General features: G+C 40.7%; 1 protein-coding gene across 1 annotated transcript in view; it reads right to left on the minus strand.

The window, feature by feature from the left end:
• Positions 670-27,700, minus strand: part of MBD2 (methyl-CpG binding domain protein 2) — an 85,296-nt gene continuing 58,265 nt past the window's right edge. The window contains exons 8-11 of the mRNA XM_013992857.2: positions 15,206-15,296; positions 13,556-13,733; positions 8,042-8,180; positions 670-4,337 (exon numbers count right to left, since the gene is read on the minus strand). Of these exons, the coding sequence (XP_013848311.2) occupies positions 8,054-8,180; positions 13,556-13,733; positions 15,206-15,296 (396 nt within the window). The 3' untranslated portion in view covers positions 670-4,337; positions 8,042-8,053. The remainder of the gene's footprint in view (positions 4,338-8,041; positions 8,181-13,555; positions 13,734-15,205; positions 15,297-27,700) is intronic.

The raw sequence follows: 27,700 nt of genomic DNA on the forward strand, positions 1-27,700 counted from the left end.
TGTAGGCTGGTGGCTACAGCTCTGATTAGACCCCTAGCCTGGGAACCTCCATATGCCACGGGAGCAGCCCAAGAAATGGTAAAAAGACAAAACAACAACAACAACAAAAAAAAACAAACCCAAAAGCCAAATGACACTGTAACTTAGGTGTGCCGTGCTGAAGAAATGAGTATGCAACTTGGAAATCTAAAGTCCACCCCAGATCCTTTGAGACATGCTGGTTTGCTAGCCCATGGCTCTGAACTGCAATACCACAGCTAATCCTGTCCTGAGTGAGTGAGGGGATGACCCCATCCATGGACCTGGTAGAAGCAACTGAGTTGATTTTGTATAGGGGTCACATATGCACCCACACAGTTAAGGTGGGCAGGAGAGAGAGCTATGGCGGTCCTAGTGGAGACTGGAGGCTATAGCCTCACAAGGTCCAATGTGGAGTCCACCTGATTCTGTGGAGAACCTGCAGCCCTCTCTGTTCACTAGACACACTGGCAGTACAACCAATCAAGTGTCTCAGCAACAAATGAAAGTAGGGTCACTGGACAAGTTTCAAAGTTTTGGGCCCTCACCCCAGTCTGAAGCCTCTGTGTCCAAGCAACACAGGCCCAGAATGTCCTCCACAGATGAAGTCATTGAAGATGACTTACACGAACATTTTTAAAGCTTCAAAATTTATTGCTGTACACTTTCGCATAGCATTTACTATGGAAATACTAATAGTGCAAATATTTATTTTGGACTTTGTAGCGTTTGAGGGATCACAAAGCTTTTGGGTATCTTTCGCAACCATTTAAGAAGATCTATGTTATTCAACTTATTTCAGAAATTCAAACAAGTCATCTGATATGCAAAAAGAGTACATAATGCTTTCTAGATCTCCTCTCTAGCACAAAAAGCTACCCTGGAAACTGCCAGGGGCATTCCTTTCCATGATAATACATACGTGTCTCTCAACACTTTTCCAACTGCAAGACACTCCGTTCGGTCACAAAATCATTCAACAAGTATTTCTTGACAAACTGTTATGCGCCAGGCACTATGCTAGGCTCTGGGGATACTAGGATGAAAAGATGCAATCTCTGCTTTCATGGTGTTTACAGTCTAAAAGTAGAAACAGACATGCGAACAAATTTACAATACAATACAGTAAAGTGCTTCCGTGGAGGTATTTACAAAGTGCAGTGGGAATTTGGAAGGTGGCGGGAAAAAGAACGTCTGCCTGGAGAAATCAGGGACAGCTTCACAGAGGAGGTAGCCATTGAGCCGCGATGTGACCAGTGCTCAGGAATTCACCACGTAGACAGGCAGGCAAAGGGGACGACAGGCGCAAAGACAGAGGCCCAAAGGGCCCTTCGAAGGAGCAGGTGATGTGGTTTTTCTTGAGCCAAAGATGCAGTGGGAACAGTGACAGGATGAGCTAGACAAGTAGGCAGGTATCAGATCGTGAAGAGTCTTTGGATCATTCGTCCATTTATTCAACAAACATTTCTCGAGTGCTTACTATGTGCCAGGCACTAGGCTAAGCGCTGGGGTTATAATAGGGAACAAGACAGATACATCCTTGCCCTCACGGAGCTTACATTCTAGTAGATAAAAGACAGACAAAAAGTCAACAAATAAATAAAATACAGATTTAGAAGGTGGCTACAAAGGAAATAAACAGAGTGCCAAGGCAGAAAATAAAGTATTGTGGTTATTTATAAAGTGGAGGGTAGTGAGGGTTTTCAGCAAATGCCTCTTGGAAATGACATAAAAGGACACCTGCAGAGATAATGAGACGGCTCCAATGGGAGCCCTCGCTATGTGCCAGGCACTGTGCTAACACTTTACAAATGGGATCTTGTTCAGTCCTCACGACTCTATGAGGTAGATATTCCTATTCCTATTTCACTGAGGAGGAACAGGCTCAAAGACATTAACCTGACAAGTCACACGCATGGCAAAACCAAGGTTCAAACACAGACTCTGCACTTCAAAGCGCTCGGCTCTTAAGCACGATTCAAAACTGCATACACAGAGACGTGAGGAATTTTGAGCAGGGAAATTATACAGTAACATTTGCTTCAAGGACCATTCTGCTATGTGGAGGAGGAAAAGGAAGAATGGAGAGGAAGGAGAAGGGAAAGTGGATAGGTGGGGGAAAAAAGAAGCCACTGAAAGCCTAGAGGAGAGGAAAAGAGGTTGCATAAAGGCAGGGGTTGTGGGAATAAAGATGTAGATGTGAGAAACCTGGACAATGACTCTAACAGGACTGATGGGATGTTGGATGCCAGGGGAAGAGTGGCATCTGGAGTCACTCTTGGGCTTCCACCCTGGGCATCTGGATCAGGTGATTTGCTTTTACCCAAGTGAGGGGATGCAAGATGCTGGTGGGTGTGGGGGATGAGATGATGCATGTATTTCTGGACATGTCCTGTGGGTATACTGGGAACATCTTGACTTACAGGATGGTTCCCAGCTGGACACCATGTAATGGCTTTCACATCTTGTTCTCTACCTGAGCAAAGTACATAAGAACAAAAATCAAAGCTCTGTATGCATGTACACTGTGTTTTTCCTTTTACAAAAGTTGTTTTTTAAAAGCATGTGGATCTTGGTTGGATTGCTTTGTGAAAAGAACATATATCTGATTGCTGAGGTGAAGGTACCCCAAGCTTGATTACAAATGAAGACTCATGGACTTGGAGGGGTCTAAGAAAAGCCTTCAGGCATCATTCTATCTAGTCACAAAAGCTCTTAGCAAGAAATCAGTCCTAATGTCCCATGGCCACCCCAGTTGGGACAGTTGGAAGGGCCAAGAGCAGGCACCCTCCTTCACTTGTCTCCCCAGGGTCTGCAAGCATCTCTGCTTATTTGCCAGCGGGACTGGCTCTGAGGAAACTTGTGGCCTAAGGGCCAGAGATCAAAGTTGAAAGTACATCAGGAATTCCAAGAAGGTGTGATTTACGTAGTTTGGCATGAGGTCCAGATAGACGGGAACTCAAACCTAGCCAGGTGTATTGCTTTCACTATTTTCTCTTCTTGTCCTTTCTCGGGAACTGGAAGGGTGCTGGAGGTAGTGATGGAAAAACATACAGGTGACATTTATATGGAAATGCTCACATCCTTGAACATATCATTTTGGGGTCTAAGTTTAAAAGAACTTAAGAGTTAAGAAGTACAGAAACCTTTCCTATAGAAAGGTACTATTTTTGTTCTATCTCTCAAAATGTACTTAAATTTGATTATAACCACTCCTTCCTTTCCTTGGTATCAGATTAACTTATGTTTTGAATTTGTAAAACTCATTTATTAATGTTATGCCAGTTTCAGTAATTAAATATCAAGGAATTTAATGAAGTTAACGCATATGAATTTCATCAGAAAAAAAAATGCTAATACTTTGGAGGCCAGGTACCAATTATTAGCAAAATATTACAATTTGGTTCATTAAGCAACTCTGCATAGAAAGCTGCCTCTCTGTAGCAAAGGGTCTGACATACACCTGTTAACTCTGTAAGCTAGTGGACACTGGAAAAAGTAAAGTGTTCTAGAAAAAACAGACATCGATTTCCAGTAACATCTGAAGGGCACTTATGTACCTAACTCATGCCCCGGGGGAAGAAATGCCTTATTTTTCTAGAAATAACAGTAGTGCTCGTTATAGGCAAGGGGAAAAAAAGTCGCTCATGCTCATGACAACTTAGAATTCTGGTGAAAGCAGCACAATTCTCATGATATCCAGAGGCATACTGCAAATGTATGAGCCATTTCCTACCACCTCCATTTCAAACATCAGACCCAGGGATCACAGCTGAATGTGAATCAGGGAATCCTAAGGAGGGGCTACTTATTGTGTGTGCTCTTTAACAGAAAGAATTCCAATCGGTATGTGAATATAATCATTTATTTGTCTTTACAGTGATGATGGAAGAATGTACAGGTGTCCTCTTTCAATAAAGTATAAAAATCTGTTTATATACAGTGAAGTCACAATAATCTTTCATTGGGAAATTTATTTGGTATTCCTGATCCGTTCATATTAAAACTGTGGGGGAAACAAATATTCCTTTTTAAGTGCTACATTTCCAGTAGATTGCACCTGGCATCAAAAGCTCAGCTTCATCTTAAGGGTCCTGCTTGATATTACAAAAGACTAATTTTAAGTCCTGGGACTCAAAATAAACATCATTTTTGAATAATAGATATATACATCAAAAATACATCTAAAAAGGCATTGGTTAGTGCTATTAAAAAGCTCTATGTGCTCAGGTACGTATTTTCAAACAGGCAAAACCCAGTGGAAACGTTTTTGTTCAATTCTAGGAATTTGCTCTTGGGGAAAGTCGGTCGAAAGTTACCTGTAAGAAAAAAACAAACAAACTTAAGTAATTCAGTGATTTCTCAGGCGAGGTCAGCAAAACTTGGAAAAGCAGTTAGAGGCCAAATTTCACTTAGAAGAGGATTTTTAAAGCCTTGATAGCATCTAGTTATAGCACTTTGCACATAAAAAGTGCTTTGCCTCTCCTCTCATTGTTTCAAGTATTTTATTTCAAGAATAACCTTTAATATTCACTTCATTCTCATAGGAACCATATGTAACCTTTTATATGCTTATGAAAATAATTTCTATCTATAATACATATCTTCACAAAATTGAGGAAAATTTCCTCTAACAATGATTTATTGTATTTCACAATCATTTATTTTACTTCAGATAATTTAGAGATGATAGAAATGCACTGAGGCCTTATTATTGCTTAACTTGGGTAAAATGGTACTGTGCAATTGCAAATTCAACTTTTCATGTATTTGATACTATATCTCATTTGCAGCTAATTATTGTAACACCTTTGTTTTAATGGTTATCTTCTTGCAATCACTCTTAAAATGTTTGATTACCTGGGTGCTCCTCTTGAGTCTAAATTCTTAAGTAACACAGTAAACCTCAACCTGATATTGGGGGGGAGTGTGTGTGTGTATTTTTATATACATACACACACACACATATAAGAAATAAAGGTCCACCTTACTAATAAGGACCAGCAGAAAGAGCAGCCATGAGGTGGACAGACCTAAATGGAACTGCATGTTACAGGTTCCATTTCCTACCAGCCAAGTGAACTTGGCCATGTCCTACCTTTGGTCAAGCTGAATCCTATCTACTCCACAGGTTATTATGAACATTTATTTAAGTCATGTGGCAGGTTCTGGTTTACTAAACACTTTAGGTGTATGTGGGTGTGGCTAAATTAGTGATTTAGGTAAATTTAGTTTTGATAACTAAGAAGCACTTCTAAATCTTCCATAACCTACAAGTTTAATGGCCTGGTCTAATAAGGTCATTCTCAAGTTTAGAATACGATATACATCATACAAATCTCTCCCTGTGCAACAGGCCAAAATGATGGCTACTTTTAAAAGTACATATTAAAGCTTTAATCACTCAACATTAATTAGTGTTTTCCTACATTCACCACACTTGTGCCAGGTAGCACGCAATGGCAGCTTTTATGTGAGTCAGGAGCCCATTCCCTCAAATGCATGCTTGCTCAGGTGGATGAGGTGCCGCCCTGAGGTCAGCCTGCAAGACAGTGTGCGAAGTAAGCAAGGGCCTGGTAAAACCTCAACTAATGACCCTTGATTACCCTAAATGTTTTCAGGAAAAAAGTCTGAAAAACATCAGAAAGCTAAAAAGCTCTGGAGAAGAGGGGAGCTTAGGAAAGTCGGTTCCGAAGTAGCCCAGGCACCATGATTCAGATTCATTCCCACACTGCACTCATGTCTCCAGACAAAAGGAACACACTTCAGACTTCCCTCTCGGAGGCTTTATACATACTAAGTATGCTCCTCAAAGTCCACAAAACACATCCTTGTTGGAGTGGGAAGCAAGATTCAGTGTCAACACGGCAAGTTCCCGTCCTCAGTATGCAAAACAAAACAAAACTAAACAAAAATACTTAAAATAGTACTGAACTGGATTTAAATGGTTCTGAGTGGTCAGGAAACTGTGTGACCAGATATAGTTGCTGTCACTATGTAAATGTCAGATTGCTGTGTCACTGTGGCCTGGGCCACTCCCTGAATTAAGACAAAAGCACTGATGGGAAGGAAAGATAGTGTTAACAATGAACTTGTTCCTCCTGGCACCCAATACCCTCAGATTCTGTTTCTGTACCAAACAGGACCCCCTCCATCAGCCCAGTGGCTCAAGTCAAAAACCTGGAGTCATTCTCCCCACTCTCAGTCAGTCACCTGGCCGAGTAGATTCTAGCTTCAAGACACCTCAAAGAGGCCTTGTCCTCTTTTCCTCCACACCCACAACCAAGACCCTCGTGAAGCCACCGTCAACTTGGGCTGGGCCACAGCAGCCTCCTAACTGGTCTCCCTGCTTCCAAGCTTTCCCCACTCTAAGCCTTTTGTCCTGCAGCAGCCATAGGGATCTTGTAAATAAGCACATCTAATCACATTACACAGCCTTCAGTGGATTCCCAGCGGTTTTAATGATAAAGCTCCAAATTCTTTTTTTTTTTTTTTCTCTTTTCTAGGGCTGCTCCTGCGGCATATGGAGGTTCCCAGGCTAGGGGTCGAATCGGAGCTATAGCTGCCGGCCTATGCCAGAGCCACAGCAACACAGGATCCGAGCTGCGTCTGCAACCTACACCACAGCTAGGGATGATATTGGATCCTTAACCCACTGAGCAAGGCCAGGGATCAAACCCGCAACCTCATGGTTCCTGGTCAGATCGTTAACCACTGGGCCACGAGGGGAACTCCCCAAATTCTTAACAATAATCCACAGGGCTCAGCGTGATTCGGTTCATCTCAGAGCATGCTAACCCTCCCCAGACTTCGTACATTCCAACCAAGGTCATCTTTTCTTTGTTCCTTAAAGGAAGTGAGTTCTCCCTGCTACTTCTTCTGATGAGAACACGGTTCACCCAACCTTCTCCCGCTCACTCCTACTCGCCTTCCAGGTTCCCTGTAGATGCCACTGCCCCAGGGCGATCGTGTTGGCCCTCAGGTCATGTTAGCTCCCCTGCCGCCAACTCTCTCGCACCTTCATTTTTCCTTTACGGCACAGAACGTAATGCTTATACAGTTATTCGAGCATTTGTTTCACACAACTGAACAGTAAGTTCTGTGAGCACACAGACAGTGTGGTTGTGTTCACTTCGTCCCTGGGACCCAGCACTGGATGGAAGACTGACCCTCAGAAAGAGGTGCGAGTCCCCAGACCAAGAGAGGGGATGAGGGGAAGGGTCCAGGAACACCCAGGGTAAGAACTCTCATACCCTGCTCACTCTCCCCCTCAGTTCATCTTTTCTCTTTCCCTCCCAACACCACCCCCACTCTGTTTTGGCCTCAAAGAACACAAATAAATAATTGGCTTGGCGTGGCAGAAAGACATGGTCTCAAATAAAGCAGGAGATAAGGCGGGAAGCAAGACGCCACATAAACCCTTGAGGATTGGCAAGTAACTATCTAAAGACAACAGGCACCTGATGGATCAGAGCCTGTGAAACTCATACATAAGCTCAGGACAGGATCACGACTTGTATTTTTTAAGGTAAATTACTTATTATACTTTAAAATGTCCTTCTCGCTCTCCCTGCATCAATCTATGCTAGAGAGAAGCTAGGGAAAGGAAGAGTTTTTGCCTACTTTGTGCCCATAATTTTACAGAGGGGAAAACACACCCCAGAAGCAAGTGTGGTGGAGGTGACGGCCGCCTTTGTCTCCTGCAGCCGTTCCTCCCTCCCCGGCAGGGTCCTTTCCTTCTTCCCCTGCTTTTCTCCAGTGATACCTTGGAAGCTTGCCACCTGGTGTTAATAAAGGAGGCCAGATCCCTTGCAAGTGACTGCAGGGGTGTGAATGTCTTCGCATAATGAAAACAAAAGGATGCACTATTCCTATGGTCCTTAAATGCAGAGGGGACAAACAACAGCAGGTGCGCAAGACAAGCAGAGGAAAAGGCTTCTTAGCCACTGCTGAAGTAGGCTCCAAGGGCAAAAGCAAGGAAATAAAAGACCTGAAGTTCCCCGTCTCTCTGGTGTTGCTTTACCTGATGCTAATCTTAGGCTTCATCTCCACTGTCCATCTCAATGTCCATCTCCTCCGTGTCAGCAGCTCGGGACAAGATGTCTGCCATCAGCGCTTCTTCCAACTTCTTACGCACTTGTTGTACTCGCTCTTCCTGTTTCCTTTTGAAAAACAGAGTGAAAAGACCCAATAATGTGGCAAATATTGGAAGGATGAAGCTATCATGAAAATTCCTGAGAAACAGACATTTCCTTCTTCTTAGGCTTTGCAAAAATTGCTTCTACACTCACCAAACCAAGTCACACTGGGGATGGGGGATGTTCAGACAGGCAGGTAGCCCTCATCTCACAAAGAGCTGCAGCGAGAGTTGAATTATGTCGGTGAACTTTTCTTCAACTAACACGTCAGGTATGTGGAGATTGAGGGTTATTCTTACAAAGGATGATTAGAACTTAAGGGCAGGGAAGTAATAAGGAAAATAGAGAAGGGAAAGAGATGTGTTCAAGGAGGCACTGAGAAAGATGAGGAGGCGGGCCATGAGGAGCTGGGATTAGCTGGCATTTGGGGAAAATGTAGTTGGAGCTCTCTCCTGGGTTCCCAGGCCTGCTGGCAGCAGGCCATGCTGAAGGAATCAAGACCAGTGATCCTGTATGACAAGGATGGTGAATGAATAGATTGAGATGAACCCAGTAGGTGAAGAATATGCCTCAAGTTTATCTGTATCTCAAGGACTGTAAAGGAACCTCAAAAGGGAGAGTAACACCAACTCATAAAAACAGTTTTATGAGATGAAAAGCACAAGAAGAGAGGCTACTGGTATATATTTTATCTTTAAAAAGCAGAAGAAAAAATGGGAATGGCTCCTTGACATGGCAAAACAGAGATTCCTAGCAAACCAAGGTGGTAAATAGAAATTCACATCCAGAATCCAGTGCAGAGGCAAAGGTTGAAGAAACCCAAGAGAAGGCACAAGACCAGTAAGTAAAAGTCTTAAGAAAAAACAAAAAACAAAAAAAAACAAGAAAGGGAGACAGGTAAAGGCCCATGTGGGAGTGTTAGCCTTGGCTAGAAAACAGGATGAATCATCTTCTGAGATCAAAGGAGAGTTGGTTAGGATGGATACAGAGTGAGAGATGGACAAGCACCGTGACAAGTAAGAGATGCAATAAGGAATACTGAGAGTTCTACTGAAAAAAAAAAGCTATGTTCTCCATTAGTGATTGAGGAAGACAAACAGTAGAACTGCCCCAAATCTGGGAAAGCAGAAGGATGGAGGAGCAAGGTTCTACAAGACTCCATTAAGATGCTCCGAGTACTCACCTCTTGGGTGCTCAACCAGTTGTAAATTCATGTTTACTATAGCCTAGCCCCTGTGTCTCTTTATTTCATGAGACTATGTCTAAGGTAGTGAAATTAACATATTGTGTACCTACAAAAACTTTAGATGTCAGCTTTACTAAACACTAAAAATAGCACAAAGAGATAAAAGGGTTTTAGACATCCTCTTTTTAAATTAATTTTCTTTTTTTTCTTTTTAGGACTGAATCTGTGGCATAGGGAAGTTCCCAGGCTAGGGGTCAAATTGGAGCTGCAGCTGCTGACCTATGCCACAGACACAGCAATACAGGATCTGAGACATGTCTGCAACTTACACAACAGCTCATGGCAACTCCGGATCCTTAACACACTGAGTGAGGTCAGGGATTGAATCTGGATCCTCATCGATATTAGTTGGGTTCTTAACCCACTGAGCCATGACAGGAAATCCTCAAGTGAATTGTGTGTGTGTGTGTCTTTTTTTTTTTTTTTTTTTTTTTGTCCTTTTTTAGGGCTGCACCGTAGCATATGGAGTTTCCCAGGCTAGGGGTATAATCAGAGCTGTTGCTGCTGGCCTACACCAGAGCCACAGCAACACCAGATCTGAGCTGCATCTGGGACCTACACCACAGCTCATGGCAATGCCGGATCCTCAACCCACTGAGCGAGGCCAGGGATCAAACCTGCAACCTCATGGTTCCTAGTCGGATTTGTTTCCACTGCACCCGCCACAACAGGAACTCCTCAAGTGAGTTTTTAAAAAGAGGGGACCTGCCACTGAGTTAGTCGAGCTCTATGGACTCTATTACATTAATAGAAACTGGAATTTAACAGATTTCCATGCAGTGGAGCAGGGTCAAGAACACACTTTATGTCTTATATAGTTAGTCTTGCCTCTGGCTCAGTGACCCAAGATTTATGATAAATGGCCTATCAGTCTCATTGGTAATCTCTTACATCGAATAACGGAGTATGAGAATCTGTACAACTGCCCTAAAGTCACCACAGCAGGAAGACCAAACAAAATGGAAGAAATGGTGCTTTCTGCTAAAGAATTATATCTTAAACTCCGACATTGGCCATTGCTTCTCTTTTGTCTTGAGCACTGCTTCCCACATTCATGAAAGCTGAAATTAAAGCATTTGCCCAATGTGGTGGGAAGAATTCTAACACAGGCCCCAAGATGTCCCCACCTGCCCCTGTATACATTCCCAGTAGAATTCTCTCCCCTTAAGGCCAGGCAGAACTTATGGACATGATGGGATATCATTCTTTGATTAAGTTACTCATCAAATGACCTTTAGTTAATCAAATGAGATTCTCACAGAGGGCCTGACCTCATAAGAAGAGGCTTTTAAGGGGCTGCGCCCTTCCAGAAAGAAGCAGGAGAAGGAATATGAAGGGAGCCAAGGGGCAAATAACTGCCAGCAGCCTCTAAGTGCTGAGAACAGCAACCATCCCACAGCCAACAAGAAACAGGGGCCTCTTTCCTACAAAGAAATGGATTCTGTAACAACCTCAAAAGCTTGAAAGAGGAGCCCAGAATCTCCAGAAGAGAATGCAGTTCAGCTTTGTAAGACCCTGGAAAAGGAATCCAGTCATGCCTGGCCCAGACTTCTGACCTACAGAACTGAGAGCTATAAACAGTTATTGTCTTAAGCTGCTATGTTTGTAAGAATTTGTGAGCAAGTATTAGAAAATAGATACACCCACGGATGAAAATAATATCAAGATTGCCAAAAAAATATCTGGCTAATGTTGAGATCCTTAGTTGAAGGTTTAATATGAACAGATTATTGACTATACAATTGAAGAAAGGGTAAAAATTTCATCTACAGTCATTTATTTTGTGCCTGTACTAATGTTTGCCTGATAACTTCTGTTATGACAATTAAATCAAATGGACAATTTGTTAGACAAGATTTCCCTAAATGGAAAGCATCCGGATCTGGCTTTGAGATAGTTTCCTCCACTATCAAAAGATCTGGTGTTGAAGTCATCAACATTCCCATGACATCACTCAGAGAACCTCTGTCAACACCATGATGACCTCGCTGAATCCCTGCTGACTAACTGGGTCCTCATTCCAAGACAGATAGGAAGTTGTCTCCCAAGTAATTTCCTTCTTCAAGGGTAAGAACAGTCGAAAAAGCACGCTGATCCCTCACCCTGATTCTATATTTTGTTTTTCTTTAAAAATAACACGATCGGAGTTCCCATCGTGGCGCAGTGGTTAACGAATCCAACTAGGAACCATGAGGTTGCGGGTTCAATCCCCGCCCTTGCTCAGTGGGTTAATGATCCGGTGTTGCCATGAGCTGTGGTGTAGGTTGCAGACACGGCTCGGATCCCGAGTTGCTGTGGCTCTGGTGTAGGCCAGTGGCTACAGCTCCGATTTGCCCCCTAGCCTGGGAACTCCATATGCCGCAAGATCGGCCCAATAAAATGGCAAAAAGACAAAAATAAATAAATAAATAAATAAAAATAACACGATCTTGGAGTTCCCATTGTGGCTCAGCAGTTAGCAAACCTGACTAGTATCCATGAGGATGCAGGTTCAATCCCTGGCCTTACTCGGTGGTGGGTTAAGGATCCTGTGAGCCCTGAGCTATGATCCCGAGTTGCTGTGGCTGTGGAGTAGGCCATCGGCCACAGCTCCAATTCAACGCCTGGCCTCAGAACCTCCATATGCCAAGGGTGCAGCTCTAAAAAGACAAAAAGACCAAAAAATAATAATATCACTGATCATAAATTCTATGTAATCAAAACATCTGATCAAGGCATCTGAATGCAACTTTGAACCATTCCACATATTTGCAAACCATTCTACATATTTACTTTAAAACCCAGGAAAGGCTTTCCAATTATAAACCTAGTTAGATTCATGCATTTAAAAACATTCCCATGCCAACTTTCATGGATTTAGAAACAAATACGGATATAATACATATTTTTAATTCGAAAGTGCCATCTGCTGGTTTTGTCTTAGAATAAGACTCCAGTAAAACCTAGTTTACATTCAGAAGATAGAGTGAAGTATATACACACTTTCCTATTTTTATAGAAAATACAGTGTACTACAAAATTACTGTAAAGTAACAATACTGAAGTCCATAAATTCCATATAAGAATCTAGTTGTGGTTTCAATACCTGGAATATTCTCTTGAGCAATGGTTTGCTTATACTTCCTGGGCATTATCGATCTGAGCTATGTGTTTCCTTTCATAATTTGCTGCTAAAAATCTAATTTCTGGCCCAGCTTTAGAAAGAGTAAAGGATGTTAACAGATGCAGGCTGTCTGCTCCTCATTCCTGGCTTTTTTTTTTTTTAGGGCCACACCTGTAGCATATGGAAGTTCCCAGGCTGGGGGTCAAATCAGAGATGCAGATGCCAGCCTACACCACAGCCACAGCAATGCAGGATCCTAGCCATGTCTGTGACCTACATCACAGCTCACGGCAATGCCAGATCCCTGACCCACAGAGCGAGGCCAAGGATCAAACCTGCATCCTCATGGATACTAGTCAGATTCATTTCACTGCACAATGGGAACCCTCCTTGGATTTGTTTATTTGCTTTTGCTTCATCTTCTCATTTGTTTCTCATTTGGCTTCACAGGATGTATGTGTGTGTTGGGGGTAAGTGGGTGTGTGCACCCACATGCCTTTTTGGAGCCACCTTAAATCTTTATTTGAAACAAGGAAAAGTAGAGATAAATAAATATCTAAAAGAGTTTATGTGAGGTAAACATAATCAAGACAAGCAAATTAAACTTTGAAAACACAACTGAACTTAAAGTAGCATGGCTACGATCTGCTTTAAAGAGATTGGTTTGCAGACAAACCAATGCAGTAAGCAATCACAAAAGGTATAACTGAATGAAAGTGGTTCTTCAGAGCAGAAAGGCAGAACCCCAAATTGCATAAGACACTGCAAAAATGATGTGGAGAGAGAGTACAACTGAGCTGTCCTTTAGACATAATCATGATGATATGCATTATACACAGCAACTGCTACCTTTTTCACACATGCATTTGTTTTAAATGTCCTATATTACCTTACATTAGTTTCACAAAATCTCTGCAAAAAAATATATACATATACATATAACTTTCTGATTGGCTCCTCACTTACTAGATGTGCCACTGGACCTAAGAGGCAGTAAAAAATGAATCAAGTATAAAAGAAAAGTTTTGAAGTCACATTAAGCTGCCTTACCTAATGTCTTCATCTGTGACAATGAAAGCCTTGCAAAGGGGTTGAGATGTGTTAAGCCAAACAGCGGGGTTCTTTTCCACAGCAGCAGAGACTTGCCCTGTGATTGGTGCGGAGCTTGTGTGCAAAGCACTGGCAACAGCAGATAAAAGGGTCTCATCATTACTCCCTGGACCAACTCCTGCAATCAGAAACATGTATGAGTCAAAGGAAAATTTCTAGATGTGCTGAGCAAACCTTATGTAACCTAAAACAACTGATATTTTTATATTCCTCTGGGATCAGCTATTTAAAATTGACACAAGCCAAAGGAGGAAAGGATAAAAGCACATCTGCTTCACTGTTAAACACCAAAGAATTAACATTAAAGAAATAGTAACAAAATACTTGAGTTTGTTGGGGTTTTTTTTTTATGCTTTTTAGGGCCACACTGGAAGTTACCAAGCTAGGGTTCGAATCTGAGCTGTAGCTGCAGCTGAGCTACACTCAGCTCATGGCAACGCCGGAACCCTAACCCACTGAGCAAGGCCAGGGATCAAACGTGCATCTTCATGGATACTAGTCGGGTCCATTAACTGCTCAGCCAAGACAGGAACTCCTTTTTTTTTTTTTTTTTTTAATAACACTTTAACACAATCTAAAAATACAATTTCTAACGTACTAAAATTTTTAAAAGTTGGCTACATTTCCTCATGCAAGGATAATTATTTTAATGATCTAAGTCCCTTCTAAGGTTATATTATACTCAAGTATCCCTATTAATGTGTCCCTAGGGTCCTAGAATAGTTTCTACTGTAGCTTTTAACATTAACTTATAGTCATATCTCAACACTTATCTTTTTTGTGTAGGGCTTTCAAATACCTAAGAAAATATCCAAATTAACAGAATTAATAATTGCACACCTTGACTATAAGGAGGAGACTGGAACCATGGCTACATTTAAGTGCATTGCTTAATGTCCTAAACGTGTTAATTAGTTAAAGCAATGATTTCCAAGAACATAGAGGGATGAGACAATATTCTAACCATGAATCACAAGCATTTTTGCACAATCCAGGATATATTGAGGTTTAGAAGTCAAAGTTCTAATACTTGAAAACAAATGCTTCTCTAGAGCTTGGAGTTAACAGACATGACAAGCACGCCACCAGCTGAGTTCTCCATTCCCATCCCACTCCCTGCTGTCACTGGACCAATGGGCATCTGCTCCCACTGCTACATGGAGCAGCAGTTTGTGGAGGGAGAAGCAGAAGGAGAGCTGTTGGCTGCTCTCTTGACGAGAGCAGGAGAGAAAGAACAAGTGCCGGAGCCAGATGCTGCTTCAAGCAGGAAGCTTGGGATATTCTGCCACTCAGCTGCATCTGGGTCTAAAAGCAGCACGTGGGTAAATTTACGTGCGAAACCTAACTGATCTAAAGCCAAAATGTACACACAGAAAAAATCTTAAGTATGACACCTCCCTGAAGAATCTCTGCAATGCACAAGTTTTTCAGGTACATTTCCTCTGGGTTTACCAAAACCCAGGAGGTCCATCATCCAGCAAGGTATACAGTCCCCACAGCAAAGACTTGTCTCAGTTATGCCCGGCTCCACTGCATCTAACACAGAGCCTGGCATATAGTAGGTACTGCTCAACTGAACTTGGATAATACCTTGAAGACCTTTAGGTAGTTCCATGGTTTTTATAATTTGTTCTGTTACATCTGATGCACTAAGTCCTTGTAGCCTCTTCTCCCAGAAAAGCTGTAAGGCAAAACATCACTGTTAATAGATACATTCTTGGAACAAGAAAGTAGCGCATCGATGCTGTTGAATAATGAAATTGAAATCATTTCAATAGTCTCCTAATTTCTCCATTTTTTCCCTTATGAAAAACTAAATGATATTCCAAACATGAATAACTTTGATGAACACATCAAAACTCTTTCAAATGGTATTACGCAAAAATTGTTTTGTTATTCTATGCAACCTAGTCACTTGTTACATACTATAGATTGTTAAGTGCTATGTAATACATGTAGCCCTTTATAAGGTATCTTCCCAAAGTATAACTGGCCTTTTTTTAAAGATTCGTTCGGCATGAAAGTTTAAAGTTATAATTTGTCAGGGAAAAGAAAACAAACTACATGATGTAATATCCTATTATCCAATAGCATTAGGGAAAGAACTCCTCTGTCTATGTGATTTTTTTTTCCAAGACACTGAAGTTTAGCCCTTCAGCATAATTTAAGGGGGGAAAGAGTCATTTTTTATGGAAACTTTTCTAAAATGTCTTACATACTTCCTTGCTTTTTGAACAGGATGTCACATTCATGAGTGACTCTCTTCCTGTTGCACAGAGCCTGGGTCGCCTTAGTCACTTGGTGGGCCCAGGTCATCATTCTGGCCTCAGTGAGCACACTGAAGGCTCTTCATACCCACATGGCTACTGAGGTATGTGATTGCTTATTTCAACACGAAATGGTCCTGGGAAGTTCTGCTGTTTGATTTTATATCCTTCCTACACTAATGTCATTCATCTGTTTGACATGTATTTATTGAGCTACTACTATGTGCTGTGCTTGTTCGGATGCAACAGCAGGTAAGACAGACACAGACAGTGTCTTTGTCCTCAAGCCTCATGTCTCTTCTAGTCTGTTTCACATTTGCTACAGCCCAAAAAATAGATAAAGGAATACCTTAGGATTCTGTATAGCTATCTTTAATCCTGGATACCTAGGGCCTGTCACATAGTAAATAGTGAAAAAAATATTCATGTAGATAATTCAATATGGTAGTAAACGGACTCAGAATGAGGATCTTAGGGGACATACAAACCTAAGTTGAAACCCCAGCTATAGGTGTATGACCTTTGACAAGTTTTATAACCTAAGAAGTTTCAATTTCCTCTTCTGTAAAATGTGGCAGCAATGACTAACACATACGATCATTGTGGGGGATTAAATAAAGCAATCTATGTAAACACCTGTCACAGAGTAGGTACAAGGTTTATTTTATTTACTTAAAAAGATATGACCAATTGAGGGCTTTTCAGGCTTATATTCTAACTTCTGAGTATAAAAGAAGTATCAGATAATCACCTTCCAGATGAATGAGAAGATACAGTAAAATAATTCTATTTATGGTAGAACAGTAATATGTTAGATTATATAATAACCACAATGCTAGCACCAAGAGTAACCTGCTTCACTGTCCTTTGAAGACCTCTAGCATGTGGTCATATCTCCATACAAGTTATATCAGCAACAGAATGTGTGGTCAGCATACATGAGGACATGAATACATTAACCATCATGAATGAAAAATAGTTAGGGGAAGGTAATAATTGATGACTGTGATAAATGTCCCAAGAAACCCTGCCTCTATGAAGGAATAACATCATCTAAGCTTTGGATATCACTAGAGAAGGGAAAAAAAAAAAAAGCAAAAGTACAGTTAATTCCTAATGAAAAAGTATACAGAGGAATCAGTGAATATGAGATTAGTTAGCGCTCTTATAATAAAATGAAATAATTTATAAAAATAAAGTAACACTACCAAAAACAAAGCATAAAAACTATGTACACAGATAATTACCAATAAATTGCATCTAAAAACTCCAATTCTAGACATCGAAAGTTAAATTTTTTACATTCTATAATTTTTAATGTTTAAATTTCTATTACTTTGAAGGAGGATAAAAACAAAAATTTAGAAAGAAAAATTTTGCAAAATAAATCTTGGATTGAGAAGTGAGTGTACAGCTCTAGATTATAAGTCTGGGTACCCCCATGCATCACCTGACAGCCCTCACCTAAAACCAAAGTTGAATCTAATACGACAATGACTCTAAAGGAACAACATATGCCATGAAAATAGAGCTACATGTATTTATATGAGTGTGTGTATGTGTATTTTCCTCCCATCCCTACCCCCATCCTGGAGAGAAGGGCAGAAGGAAAGGTCAGAGAAGGAAAGGAGGCTAGTTCGAGAAAAGAAAACATTTAACTGGTCAGGATCACCACGGTCCTCCTCTCCCTCCTGTCCACCCCTTGTTCAAAGCTAAAAAGCTCACCTAGGTACTGTGGGGACTGGAACCATTGCCCTGAGCCAGATCTCTTTTACATTTCAATGTGTTCCTAACTCATCTTCTCTACATCCATCTTCTTAGGCTCCTACTTGTTTTGTTTTGGAGAGGAGGGAGATTCTGCACTTTAAAATATTTTTAAATTTTACACTGAAGAGGTATTATGCTAAGTGAAGGAAGCCAGTCTTTGGCATACTGTATGAGTGAATTTATATGACATCCTGAAAAAGAAAAAAACTCTAGGGATGGTTGCCAGGCATTAGGGGTGAAGGAAGGGTCTCACTGCAAGGGCTCAGCAGGACGGAATTCCTTAGGGTGCTAGAACTGTACTCTGGTTTATTTATAAATACAAACTTTATCCGGTTACGACTTCCTTTTTTTTTTTCCCCAAGCCACTTACTCAAAGACTGATTAAAATGCACTATTTCTATTCTCCCAGGCCCACTGCAACTTTATTACCCCATCCCCTATACCATAAATTTCCATTAAGTTAGGTTACCAAATTCAGTGACCTTTTCTCATCATCTCTGGTCACTTGAGAGCCCTGCATGTGTTGGAAGGGTGCAGGGCAAGGGAGGGGTCTTCCTCTGCCTGAATTTAAAACTTCAGGTCTACTCATTTACATATTCCATGTATTTATAGGTGACTGACTGTGGTCATCTGGAGTTCTTCCTATGGCACTACCATTAGAAATCTAAAGACAGAAATATTGAAAAGATAAAAAAAAAAAAAAAAAGAAATAACAAAAAGACAAGTCTCCCTAAATTCGTAAGGAGTCCCCTTCTGGGAGAGCTGTCCTGTCTCTGCCACCAAACTTGCATGAACCCTACTGCTTTCATAAATCCTAACCGACCCAATGAAAACCTGATTTGACCTGCCAAATCCAATGATTTTTCTCTGCTTAACCTTGCTGACCGGTGTGAGGTCAAATAATCAGTGTAATACTTTTGAGGATCAGTGATGTAATATTTGGAGAAATCCCCTCATGTGCTATCACCCTCAGTTATTACATCCCTGTCTAATCCCCACTAATCAGACTGTCCTGATGTCTCAAATATCATGTTTTCTTTGTCATTCTCCAGTATATAAGCAAGCTGGAGAGCTCCCATGTGTGCATCATTTTATACTGCCAAACATCTAGGCAAGGCCCCAGTGCCCTATCCTGGAAACTAGTAGATGGAGAAGCATACAATGGGATTAAAAGTCATCCAAAATCCAAAAAGTGCCTAAAATATCACTGGCAGGGATAGCACAGCTTTGGAGAAACCATCTTACTGGGAAATGGAGTTCAGCTCTACACCTTTGCTCCTCACATGAATGGAGTAAGTGCCTCTGTGAGATCAGTGGATGCACAGCTGCATGTGCTTTTATCTTAGAGACTAAAAAGACAAACATGATGGTGTGTTATGAAAGCTGCTTCTTGAGTGAGATGAACCATCAAACTGGTTTCCTGAAAATGGCACCAACCCAGAATACAACTGTAGCGTTTTCTTTTCTAATTGGCCGTGAACTTATTTGGGACTTGGGCGTTCAACTTGTCTTCCAAATGATATCCAGGAGTTCCCGTCATGGCTCAGTGGTTAACCAACCCGACTAGCATCCATGAGGACACGGGTTTGATCCCTGGCCTCACTCAGTGGGTTAAGGATCTGGCATTCGGCTCGGATCCCGAGTTGCTGTGGGGCCAGCAGCTACAGCTCCAATGAGACCCCTAGCCTGGGAACCTCCATATTCCACAAGTGTGGCCCTAAAAAGAAAAGGAAACAAAAACAAAAACAAATGATATCCAATGAGTAAGGAAGGGGGATACCAAACAACTCCTCACAACATACACAAACACACATCCCTGTTCTGTGGTGCTGGGAGCTCAGGCTGTTTGTGTTCATTGGGAGTGCCCTCCACCACCCTGAGCTTAATATACATGTCCTCAGAGGGTATTTGTGCTCTTTCCAGGAAGTCAGAACAGAAGGGTTTACTGGAAAAAAGTAAGTAGAGAACTGATCCAAGTTCAACAAATATTCTTATAGTGCCTATTATATATGTTGCTGGGCACCGGGGCTGGTCATTATTATCACCGCCTATTACTATTTGGCGGAAAACTAACAAATCTTACTATTTGGTGGAAAACTAACAAAACTTACTATTTGGTGGAAAACTAATGAAACTCTGTAAGGTAGACTCTGATACCTGGAATAATGAAGATACAAAATTAACTTCAATTTGGAAGAATCTGGAAAGGCCTTTAGGAAGAAGTAGCTCTTGAAAAATGTGTAAGAATTCTACAGAAGAGGAAAGATTACTCCAACCCAAGGAAACAGTTGAAGCAAAGGCAGGGAGGTGAGATGGAGAGAACAGGCCAGTATTTCTAAATGTTTTTTATACACAAGAATAACCAGGGTGGTTTATTTTAAATACATGTTCCAAGGCCTCAGCCCTAGGGATTCTGCTCATTAGGGCTGGGGTTAGAAAGCTAGTTTGAGTTCATTTTTTTTACAAGTGCCTGAGGTAATTCTGACGCAGGTTGGGGATCTCAGTTTGAGAAAGGCTGGTCTGATCTGTGCTGAGAGAACAGGAGGGCCCACACAAAGCTGTGTATACCAATCACTGAGGACCACCCCCCCACCACCAAGTTTGATTCCTAATTTTAGCAGAAGATAAAAACATATTATGCTATCCTCTCCTTGAAGAGCACTGGAGGAAGATACTTGTCTTTATGTTTTTCACTGTAGGAGGACATGTGTCAAAGCATGTTTAAGAGTATGCTAAACTGTTTAGGTGTAAACAGAGAAAGGGCTTGCCCAAAGTTCTGTTTATGCCCAGTCATAGTCTCTTGGTGGGATAAGAGGAGGAAGATGACAAACTACACTTACCCACCAAGCCCCTTTCTTCAGCCTGGCCCTGTGCTCAGGGTTTTATGAGCAGTAATTTGATTAGTCCTTCCTATAGCATTTTGAAGATACCATCACTCCCACGTACAGTAACTTACCAAGGATGCGCAACTAGTCAATGGCGCAGTTGGAGTAAACATTCAGGTCAGTGGGAATTAGACAGTCCTGATCTTAATGGTAAAAGCTCTGGAAGAACATTTATAGGTTTGGCTCCGGGGTAACAGTAAGAGGCCTGAGACCCTACTAATTCATGAAATCAAAAGCGGATGAAAGATTGGTAACTGCTAAGAAAATTATGAAGTTGCTTTTAATCCACTTACCTACTACATAGTACTGTGCAAATTGCCTACTGCAGGTGATTGGTGCCGATGCCTCCCTCCTCCTACAAGAGGCCTAGTCGTGTAATGTATTTAGGCTAAAGCCGGCATGGGTATTAAACTGATATCAAACAATAATTTGGAGTAGCTCACATGAGAAAAACCAAAGAATAGGTATGATATATATTCTTTAAAAATTAGCTTTCTTAGAATTAACTGCAAATATCAATGACATTGAATACCACATTTTTTTACTTGGTGGATGGAAATTAAAGACTGAGACCCCCACTCCAAGAAACCTTTCAGATAAGTTACATCTGGAGTGTTAGCAGACATTTCATAAAACAAAAAGAGGGAATGATTTACAAAGCATACCAAACTGAAGGTTTTTGAGTTTTTTCTATAAGAATACTGTTTTAGGAGTTCCTGTCGTAGCTTAGCAGAAACAATCTGACTAGCATCCATGAGGACGCAGGTTTGATCCCTGGCCTTGCACAGTGGGTTGGGGATCTGGAGTTGCCGTGAGCTGTGCTGTAGGTCACAGATGTGGCTCAGATCCCAAGTTACTATGGCCCTGGCATAGGCCAGCAGCTACAGCTCCAATCTGACCCCTAGCCTGGAAATCTCCACATGCTGCAGGTATGGAGACAAAAGACAAAAAAAAAAAAAAAAAAAAAAAAAAAAAAAATACTGTTTTAGCAGACTTATAGACATAGAAGACAGACTTGTGGTTGCCACGGGGCAGAGGGGTGGAGGAAGGATGGACTGGGAGTTTGGAAGCAGTAGATACAAACTACTACCTACGGAATGTATAAACAAAAAAGTCCTACTGTATAGCACAGGGAACTATATTCAGTATCCTGGCATAAATCATAATGGAAAAGAATATAAAAAAGAATGTATATATGTATAATTGAGTCACTTTGCTGTATAGCAGAAATTAACACATTGTAAATCAACTATACTTCAATAAAAAATTTGAAATAAATAAATAACTAAATGGGAAAAAAAAGAATACTGTTTTAGGTTACTTATGTTAATATCTATTCCTCAGGAACACATGGAAAAGCATTTAGATCAAATACACCAGTAACATTTTCATCTACCATTACATTTAATTTGAAAAATGAAAAACATGTGTGGTGTTTTTAAAAAATTAACTGATTAAAAGAAATTGACTTTCTATGTATACTATGACCTCAAAATGAGCGTCAACCCTGAGGGTAGGGATACTGAACTTCTGAGTAGCAGAATCAAGGGGACTGGCCTTTACAATCAGACCAACCTGGGTTCAGATCCTTGCTTTGCCATTTACTAGTTTTAGAAAGCTGGACAACTAAACCCATTTCAGTTTCCTACCCTATGGAACGGGACAATAAAAACAATCTCAAAAGGTGATGGACACTAAATAAGGAGGTTTTATAAACACTTGAATACACCCAGTAGGGAACAAATATCAAATTTACTGCTTAGTTTTACTCATGGCATCTAGCACACTGCTGATCACACAATAGCACCTAGTAAATAGTCATCTTATTAAAAGTGATAAATATCAGCAAACCAGAAAGAGTCTGCTCTGTGAGGTATTTCTGAATGAAGACTGAAACATTCATTCGAATCTGCCCTTCCCACCCAGATTTTCCACCAGGGCTTTCTTGCTGCTACAAGCATCTAAAAATCCCTTCCTCTTCCTTTTCTCACCTGAGCCAGTCTCTCCTAGACCCAAGTTTGGTTGGGAGAACTTTGGTAGGCAGGACCAGCTACATAATTTGCAGGGCTGAGTTCAAAATGAAAACGTGAGGCCCCCCTGTTCAGAAAGAACTAAGATCATATCATGAAGAAAGCAGAGCATTTGACCAGGCACAGGGCCCTTCTAAGCCACTGCTCAGGTCACGTGACCCGGAAGCCAGAGGGGTGGTACCAGGCAGGATGGAAAAGAGGAGAGACCAGCAGAGACAGGAGACCCCCTACCCTGTGCAGCAGTACTTCGGGAAATGCTGCAGTATAATTTCATTCTGTGAATTCCCTGAAAGAAGGAGGAAGTACTTTGGGCCAGATCTATGCAATAACAAAGGGAACATCCCCTCACTCCTTGTAGAGTAGCCTAAGATCCTCATCTGGAGGAGAGGAAAGAGGACCCCTGCCGAGGTGCTCTATGGTGGAGCTGTAAGGGTGGGAAAGAGGGAAACCCAGGGAAGGAGGAAACCATAATGGCGAAGAAGGACCTGAGGCCTAAAGAAGGATCAGAATTTTGCTCTATTTAAGGTCCAGTGGATAACATGGAAGCTTTTCATTAAGATTCCCTGAAACTGTAATTTCCTTGTTATTTTTACTTAGTCTATTTCCATGTTGTGATGAGAGTAGAGCCCTCAGGAAAACCTCATAAAGGCTCTGCGCTTGTTTCAAGAATAGAAGTTAGAGAATCTGGAAACCAACTACATTTCTGTTCTGCAGTGAAGCAAGAATGGAAAAACACTTGAACCAGCAGCAATGACCTAGACCAAGAGTTTCTCAATCTTGCCATTATTGACATTTTGGGTTGGACAATTTTGGTTCTGGATGTTTAGCAGCATCCCTGGTCTACACCCACTAGGTACCAGCAGTACACCCCTGCTGTGATAACCAAGAATGCCTGTGGCCACTGCCAAATGTCCCCGGTTATGTGGAGTTTGGGTGGGAAGGACAAAATCAGGTCTTGGCTGAGAACCATGGGTCCAGGGAAGAAGAAAGGGAACAGGAGGGTAGGAGGGTTACAATGGCAGGTGTCACGGCTCAAACAGGAAGGGGGCCTCTCCCTTGGCACATGCATCATGGCAGTCAGCTCCTTTCTCCACTTTCAAAAAGTCTCTATCCCAGCTCTTCTGTCCTGGGCCTTATCAGAACCACAATAAAGAGCTGGGGGCCTCCTTCAGCACTGCCAGACAACTAGGGGCTGAGAAAGATAAAGTAGAAGTGGAAGAAACACTTCTACCCTTAAAAGGTGAAATTTAACACATTTCCTGATAGAAACATGGTCATAAACAGTTCCTATTTTTAATAACTCAGACACACTTTAGATTCAATGGTCTTTTATGGGCTGGTCTGGGATGCTGGAACCATTTATAGTATCATTTCTATTGGAAGATGTGGAGTTCCAAACAACTGAAACATGACATTTTGTATCCCAACCCGTAAGTTAGAAAGCATCTGTATGGTTTTAGAGGGAGCTCTCTGTTATTACCACAGGAGCAGAGACCACAAGTATGTGCAGATCTGTCATTGACTTCTGAGAAAAAACACAGCTCCATTCAGAATGACCTTAGGTGTTCAAGTATGGGCAGAGCAACAAAATAGAACCACTCGGTTGATCTTTTAGAATTTTAACTTCTGTGAATTCTTAGATATGTAGCTAACAGTAGAGCCTTGCCAATTCTAAATAAAAAGCCCTGGAAAAAGCACTCCACTAAATTGAGCCACACCAAAACTTAAAACCTGTGTTTTCCTATCAGTTTCATATCTTATCTTAAAATGCATCTTCCCTTACCTTTTGAAATTATAATCCCCATTAGAAAAAAAATTAAACTGATTCTATAGAAACACACTGAGATTTCAATAAATGAAACTAAATCTATAACTCCTATATATCCAAACTCCTCTACCTAATTGTTCGTTTTAAATACTACAAGGTGAAAATTAAAATGAACCTAATTGTTCATTTTAAATACTACAAGCCAAGAAGCCTGTAGTAAACGACTCTGAGGCTGACTAGAAATACCAGCAGTTTTAACCCAAAGGCTCTGAGCTTCTTCAGTTACCCCTCCTCCGATCCCCTGAGATCATCCCTGGACCCTCCTACCCTTCTTCCACTTTTCTCCTGTCCTAAAGGATTAAGCATCCTGCTGTCTTCTTAAGACTATTTCTATACTTGGTGCTTGGTTGTGTCTTCTCCTGCCTCCTCCTGATCCTACACATCAATTTGACCAAATCCTCCTCTCACACTTTCCATTTTACCCCTTCCTCTCCTCGGGCATCTTCTCCTGAAGTGGCAGATACACTGGTGCACGGTGAACCTAAAAATGCCGTTACTGACACTACTTCTCCCTCAAGTCATCTGTCTTCCTCCTGCCACTAGGAGAGAAACTTTTTGATTTCTCCATTTTCCATTCATTCTTTCCTTCTAACCTGGACTCTACTCCTCCCACTATATTAATGCTGACCTGCCCAAGGCCACAGTAACCTTCTAATTACTAAATCCAATTCCTGATTCAAGCCTCCTTTGCCCGCCTTCACTACCGTCATTGCTTACTGTCAGAAGACTTTCGAAAGTCTGCCATTTATGTTTCTCCGTATTTTTCTGCATTTTCTATTACTCTTAAGCAACAAATTAAAACTTCTAGCAGTAACTGTCAAAGAAATAAGACAAGCATTTTTCCAATGAAAACAAATATTTAAAACATGTAAGACATAATATACCTTGCCAAGTATTTGAGGACAGAAGTGTTAATACTTTGTAAAGTAGAAGAATGAAAAAATTACCTTTAAAATCTAACCATTTAGGGAGTTCCCATTGCAGTTCAGTGGTAACAAACCCAACTAGAATCCATGAGGATGAGGGTTCGATCCTGGCCTCGATCAGTAGGTTAAGGATCCAGCATTGCTGTGGCTGTGGCGTAGGTCGGCAGCTGCAGCTCTGATTCAACCCCTAGCCTGGGGACTTCCATGTGCCACAAGTGCGGCCCTAAAAACAAACAAACAAAACTAACCATTTTATGCGTTTTAGCCTGCACAGTCCTCAGAAAAGCATCATATGAGACACTCAAATTGCATGGGATGAATCTGTAGTAAAGGGAATATAGGGTAACAGTAAAAAAAAACTCATTTGGAAGCTTAATGGTTTAGTTCTAACTCAACCACGAAATAGATGTGCTGTCTTAGGGAAGTCACTTAATTGCCTTTGTATGTATTTTCACTAGTAAAATAGAAATATTAATAACTGTCTTATCTATCTCAGAGGGTTATCAAAACGCTGAAAAAAGATGAGAAAGTTCTTTGAAAATATAAAATTTTTATTGAATTGATCAGAATACTTTCTAATGTTAGGATTTCATAAGTTCAATGAATATCTTATTCACTTTTCTAAGGCTTTTGTGAAATCTAATCAAAGAACAAAAGATCTTGTCATGTATTTGTAGAATGAAGCAAACCCCCAAAAATGTACACTTTATATTTAGTGACTCATGGGAAGCTAAATATGCAAGACACTGGATCAGGGCTACACAGAGGAACGGTGTTTCCTGCCCAGAAGGAATTCACTGTCCAGTTTATAAACTGCTCTATTTCAAATCAACCCCATATGATGTCTGAGTTGTCTAGTTTGGGTCAGCAAAACCAATTTAACTTAATACCGCAGCCAGCAAACATCAAAAGTCAAACATGGGCTACCCCCTTATTTGGGGGGAGTGGCCTAGGAAGAAAGGCTATATAATGAGAAGAAAATTATTATGTAAATCAAGGAAAAGCTTGATTCATGTGGCTGCTTGTTAAGGCAAAAGATAATAATCTGGGCTAAAGACGATGGAAAGATGAAGCAAAAGGCAAACATTCGAGTTGAAGAGGATGGAGGTGCAGTAACTTGCTGCAGCTGCTGGTCTAAACTTTGTCATGAACACCAACAAACTCACACACAGGGGGCAGGTAATACCTCAAATGCCTAAAAAGGTACCATTATCCTAAGACAACTATGGAGTAAGTTCTCATTCACGAGGCCTGTAAGTTCTCCATGTGCTACTCCCACAGCAAAAGTTGTAACAACCATTTTCTTATTAATATGTAAGTCCACATAGGGATGTATACGTGATCCTTTATTTCACTTGTTTGTCACTTTTCCACACAGCTGTAATAATTTGTTCAGTGTTTGTTTTCTTTATTAGACTGGAAGTTTTACAAGGGTAGGGTGCATGTCTGATTTTTGTGTTTGTACAGTACCTATAATATAAGCAGCAATATATGCTATTGAATAAATGAATTAATGACTTCAAAACCCACTCAACTGTTTTATCAGAAGAGATGCCCTTCAGAAAAGCTTTCTTAAAACTAATTCCAACAATGTAAATTGACTCATTTTTTTAATCTTGGGACATCAATAAATACTATTTCCTTTTTATGATCAATAAATCAAGAAATACAAGTATATATGTATCATTTAAAACACAACTAGAACTAAATCATGTTACTAATCCTTAAAATTATCAGATGTATTCATTTAAATGGAAAACCTAGACCTCAGAACAAAAATAGAAACACTAGAAAATGACCATAAAATATTAAAACAGTATATAAATAGAATGACAGAATCAAAACCAAACATATCTTTAAAATCAATAAAGGCAATGATCAACTCAGCTATCAAAGAAAAAAAGATCCTCGGATCAGACAGGAAAAAAAAATTAACTGTTATGTTTTATGCAAAAAAGTCCGTAAAAATAAAGGGACTCAGAAAGATGACAATAAAGAGTAAGGAAACGGTAAGCAAATACAGACAATGAGAAAGCAAAGGTCTCAAATATTACTAGAAAATTACTTCAAGGCAATAAGTGTCAAATAAGACAAAGCATAACCCATTATAATTAGCCAACTTATTCTTAATAAATATATCTTAATAAATTTGATGATAAAATTGGAGTTTGAATTTCCATGGGCAAAAGTGCATATATAGACTGAGTTTAAAACTTGTTAAAAATGTTCTCCCCAATACTTCATTCCACCATTCATCTAGATACTACCTCCATCAGAGAAAGGAGGATATCACAGCAGATACTACAAACATTAAAAATATTATTAGAAAATATCATGAACAACCTTATACTACTAACTTTGAAAATTATGAAATGCACAAAT

Source organism: Sus scrofa, chromosome 1 (genome assembly GCF_000003025.6).
Source record: "Sus scrofa isolate TJ Tabasco breed Duroc chromosome 1, Sscrofa11.1, whole genome shotgun sequence".
Taxonomy (NCBI): Eukaryota; Metazoa; Chordata; class Mammalia; order Artiodactyla; family Suidae; genus Sus; species Sus scrofa.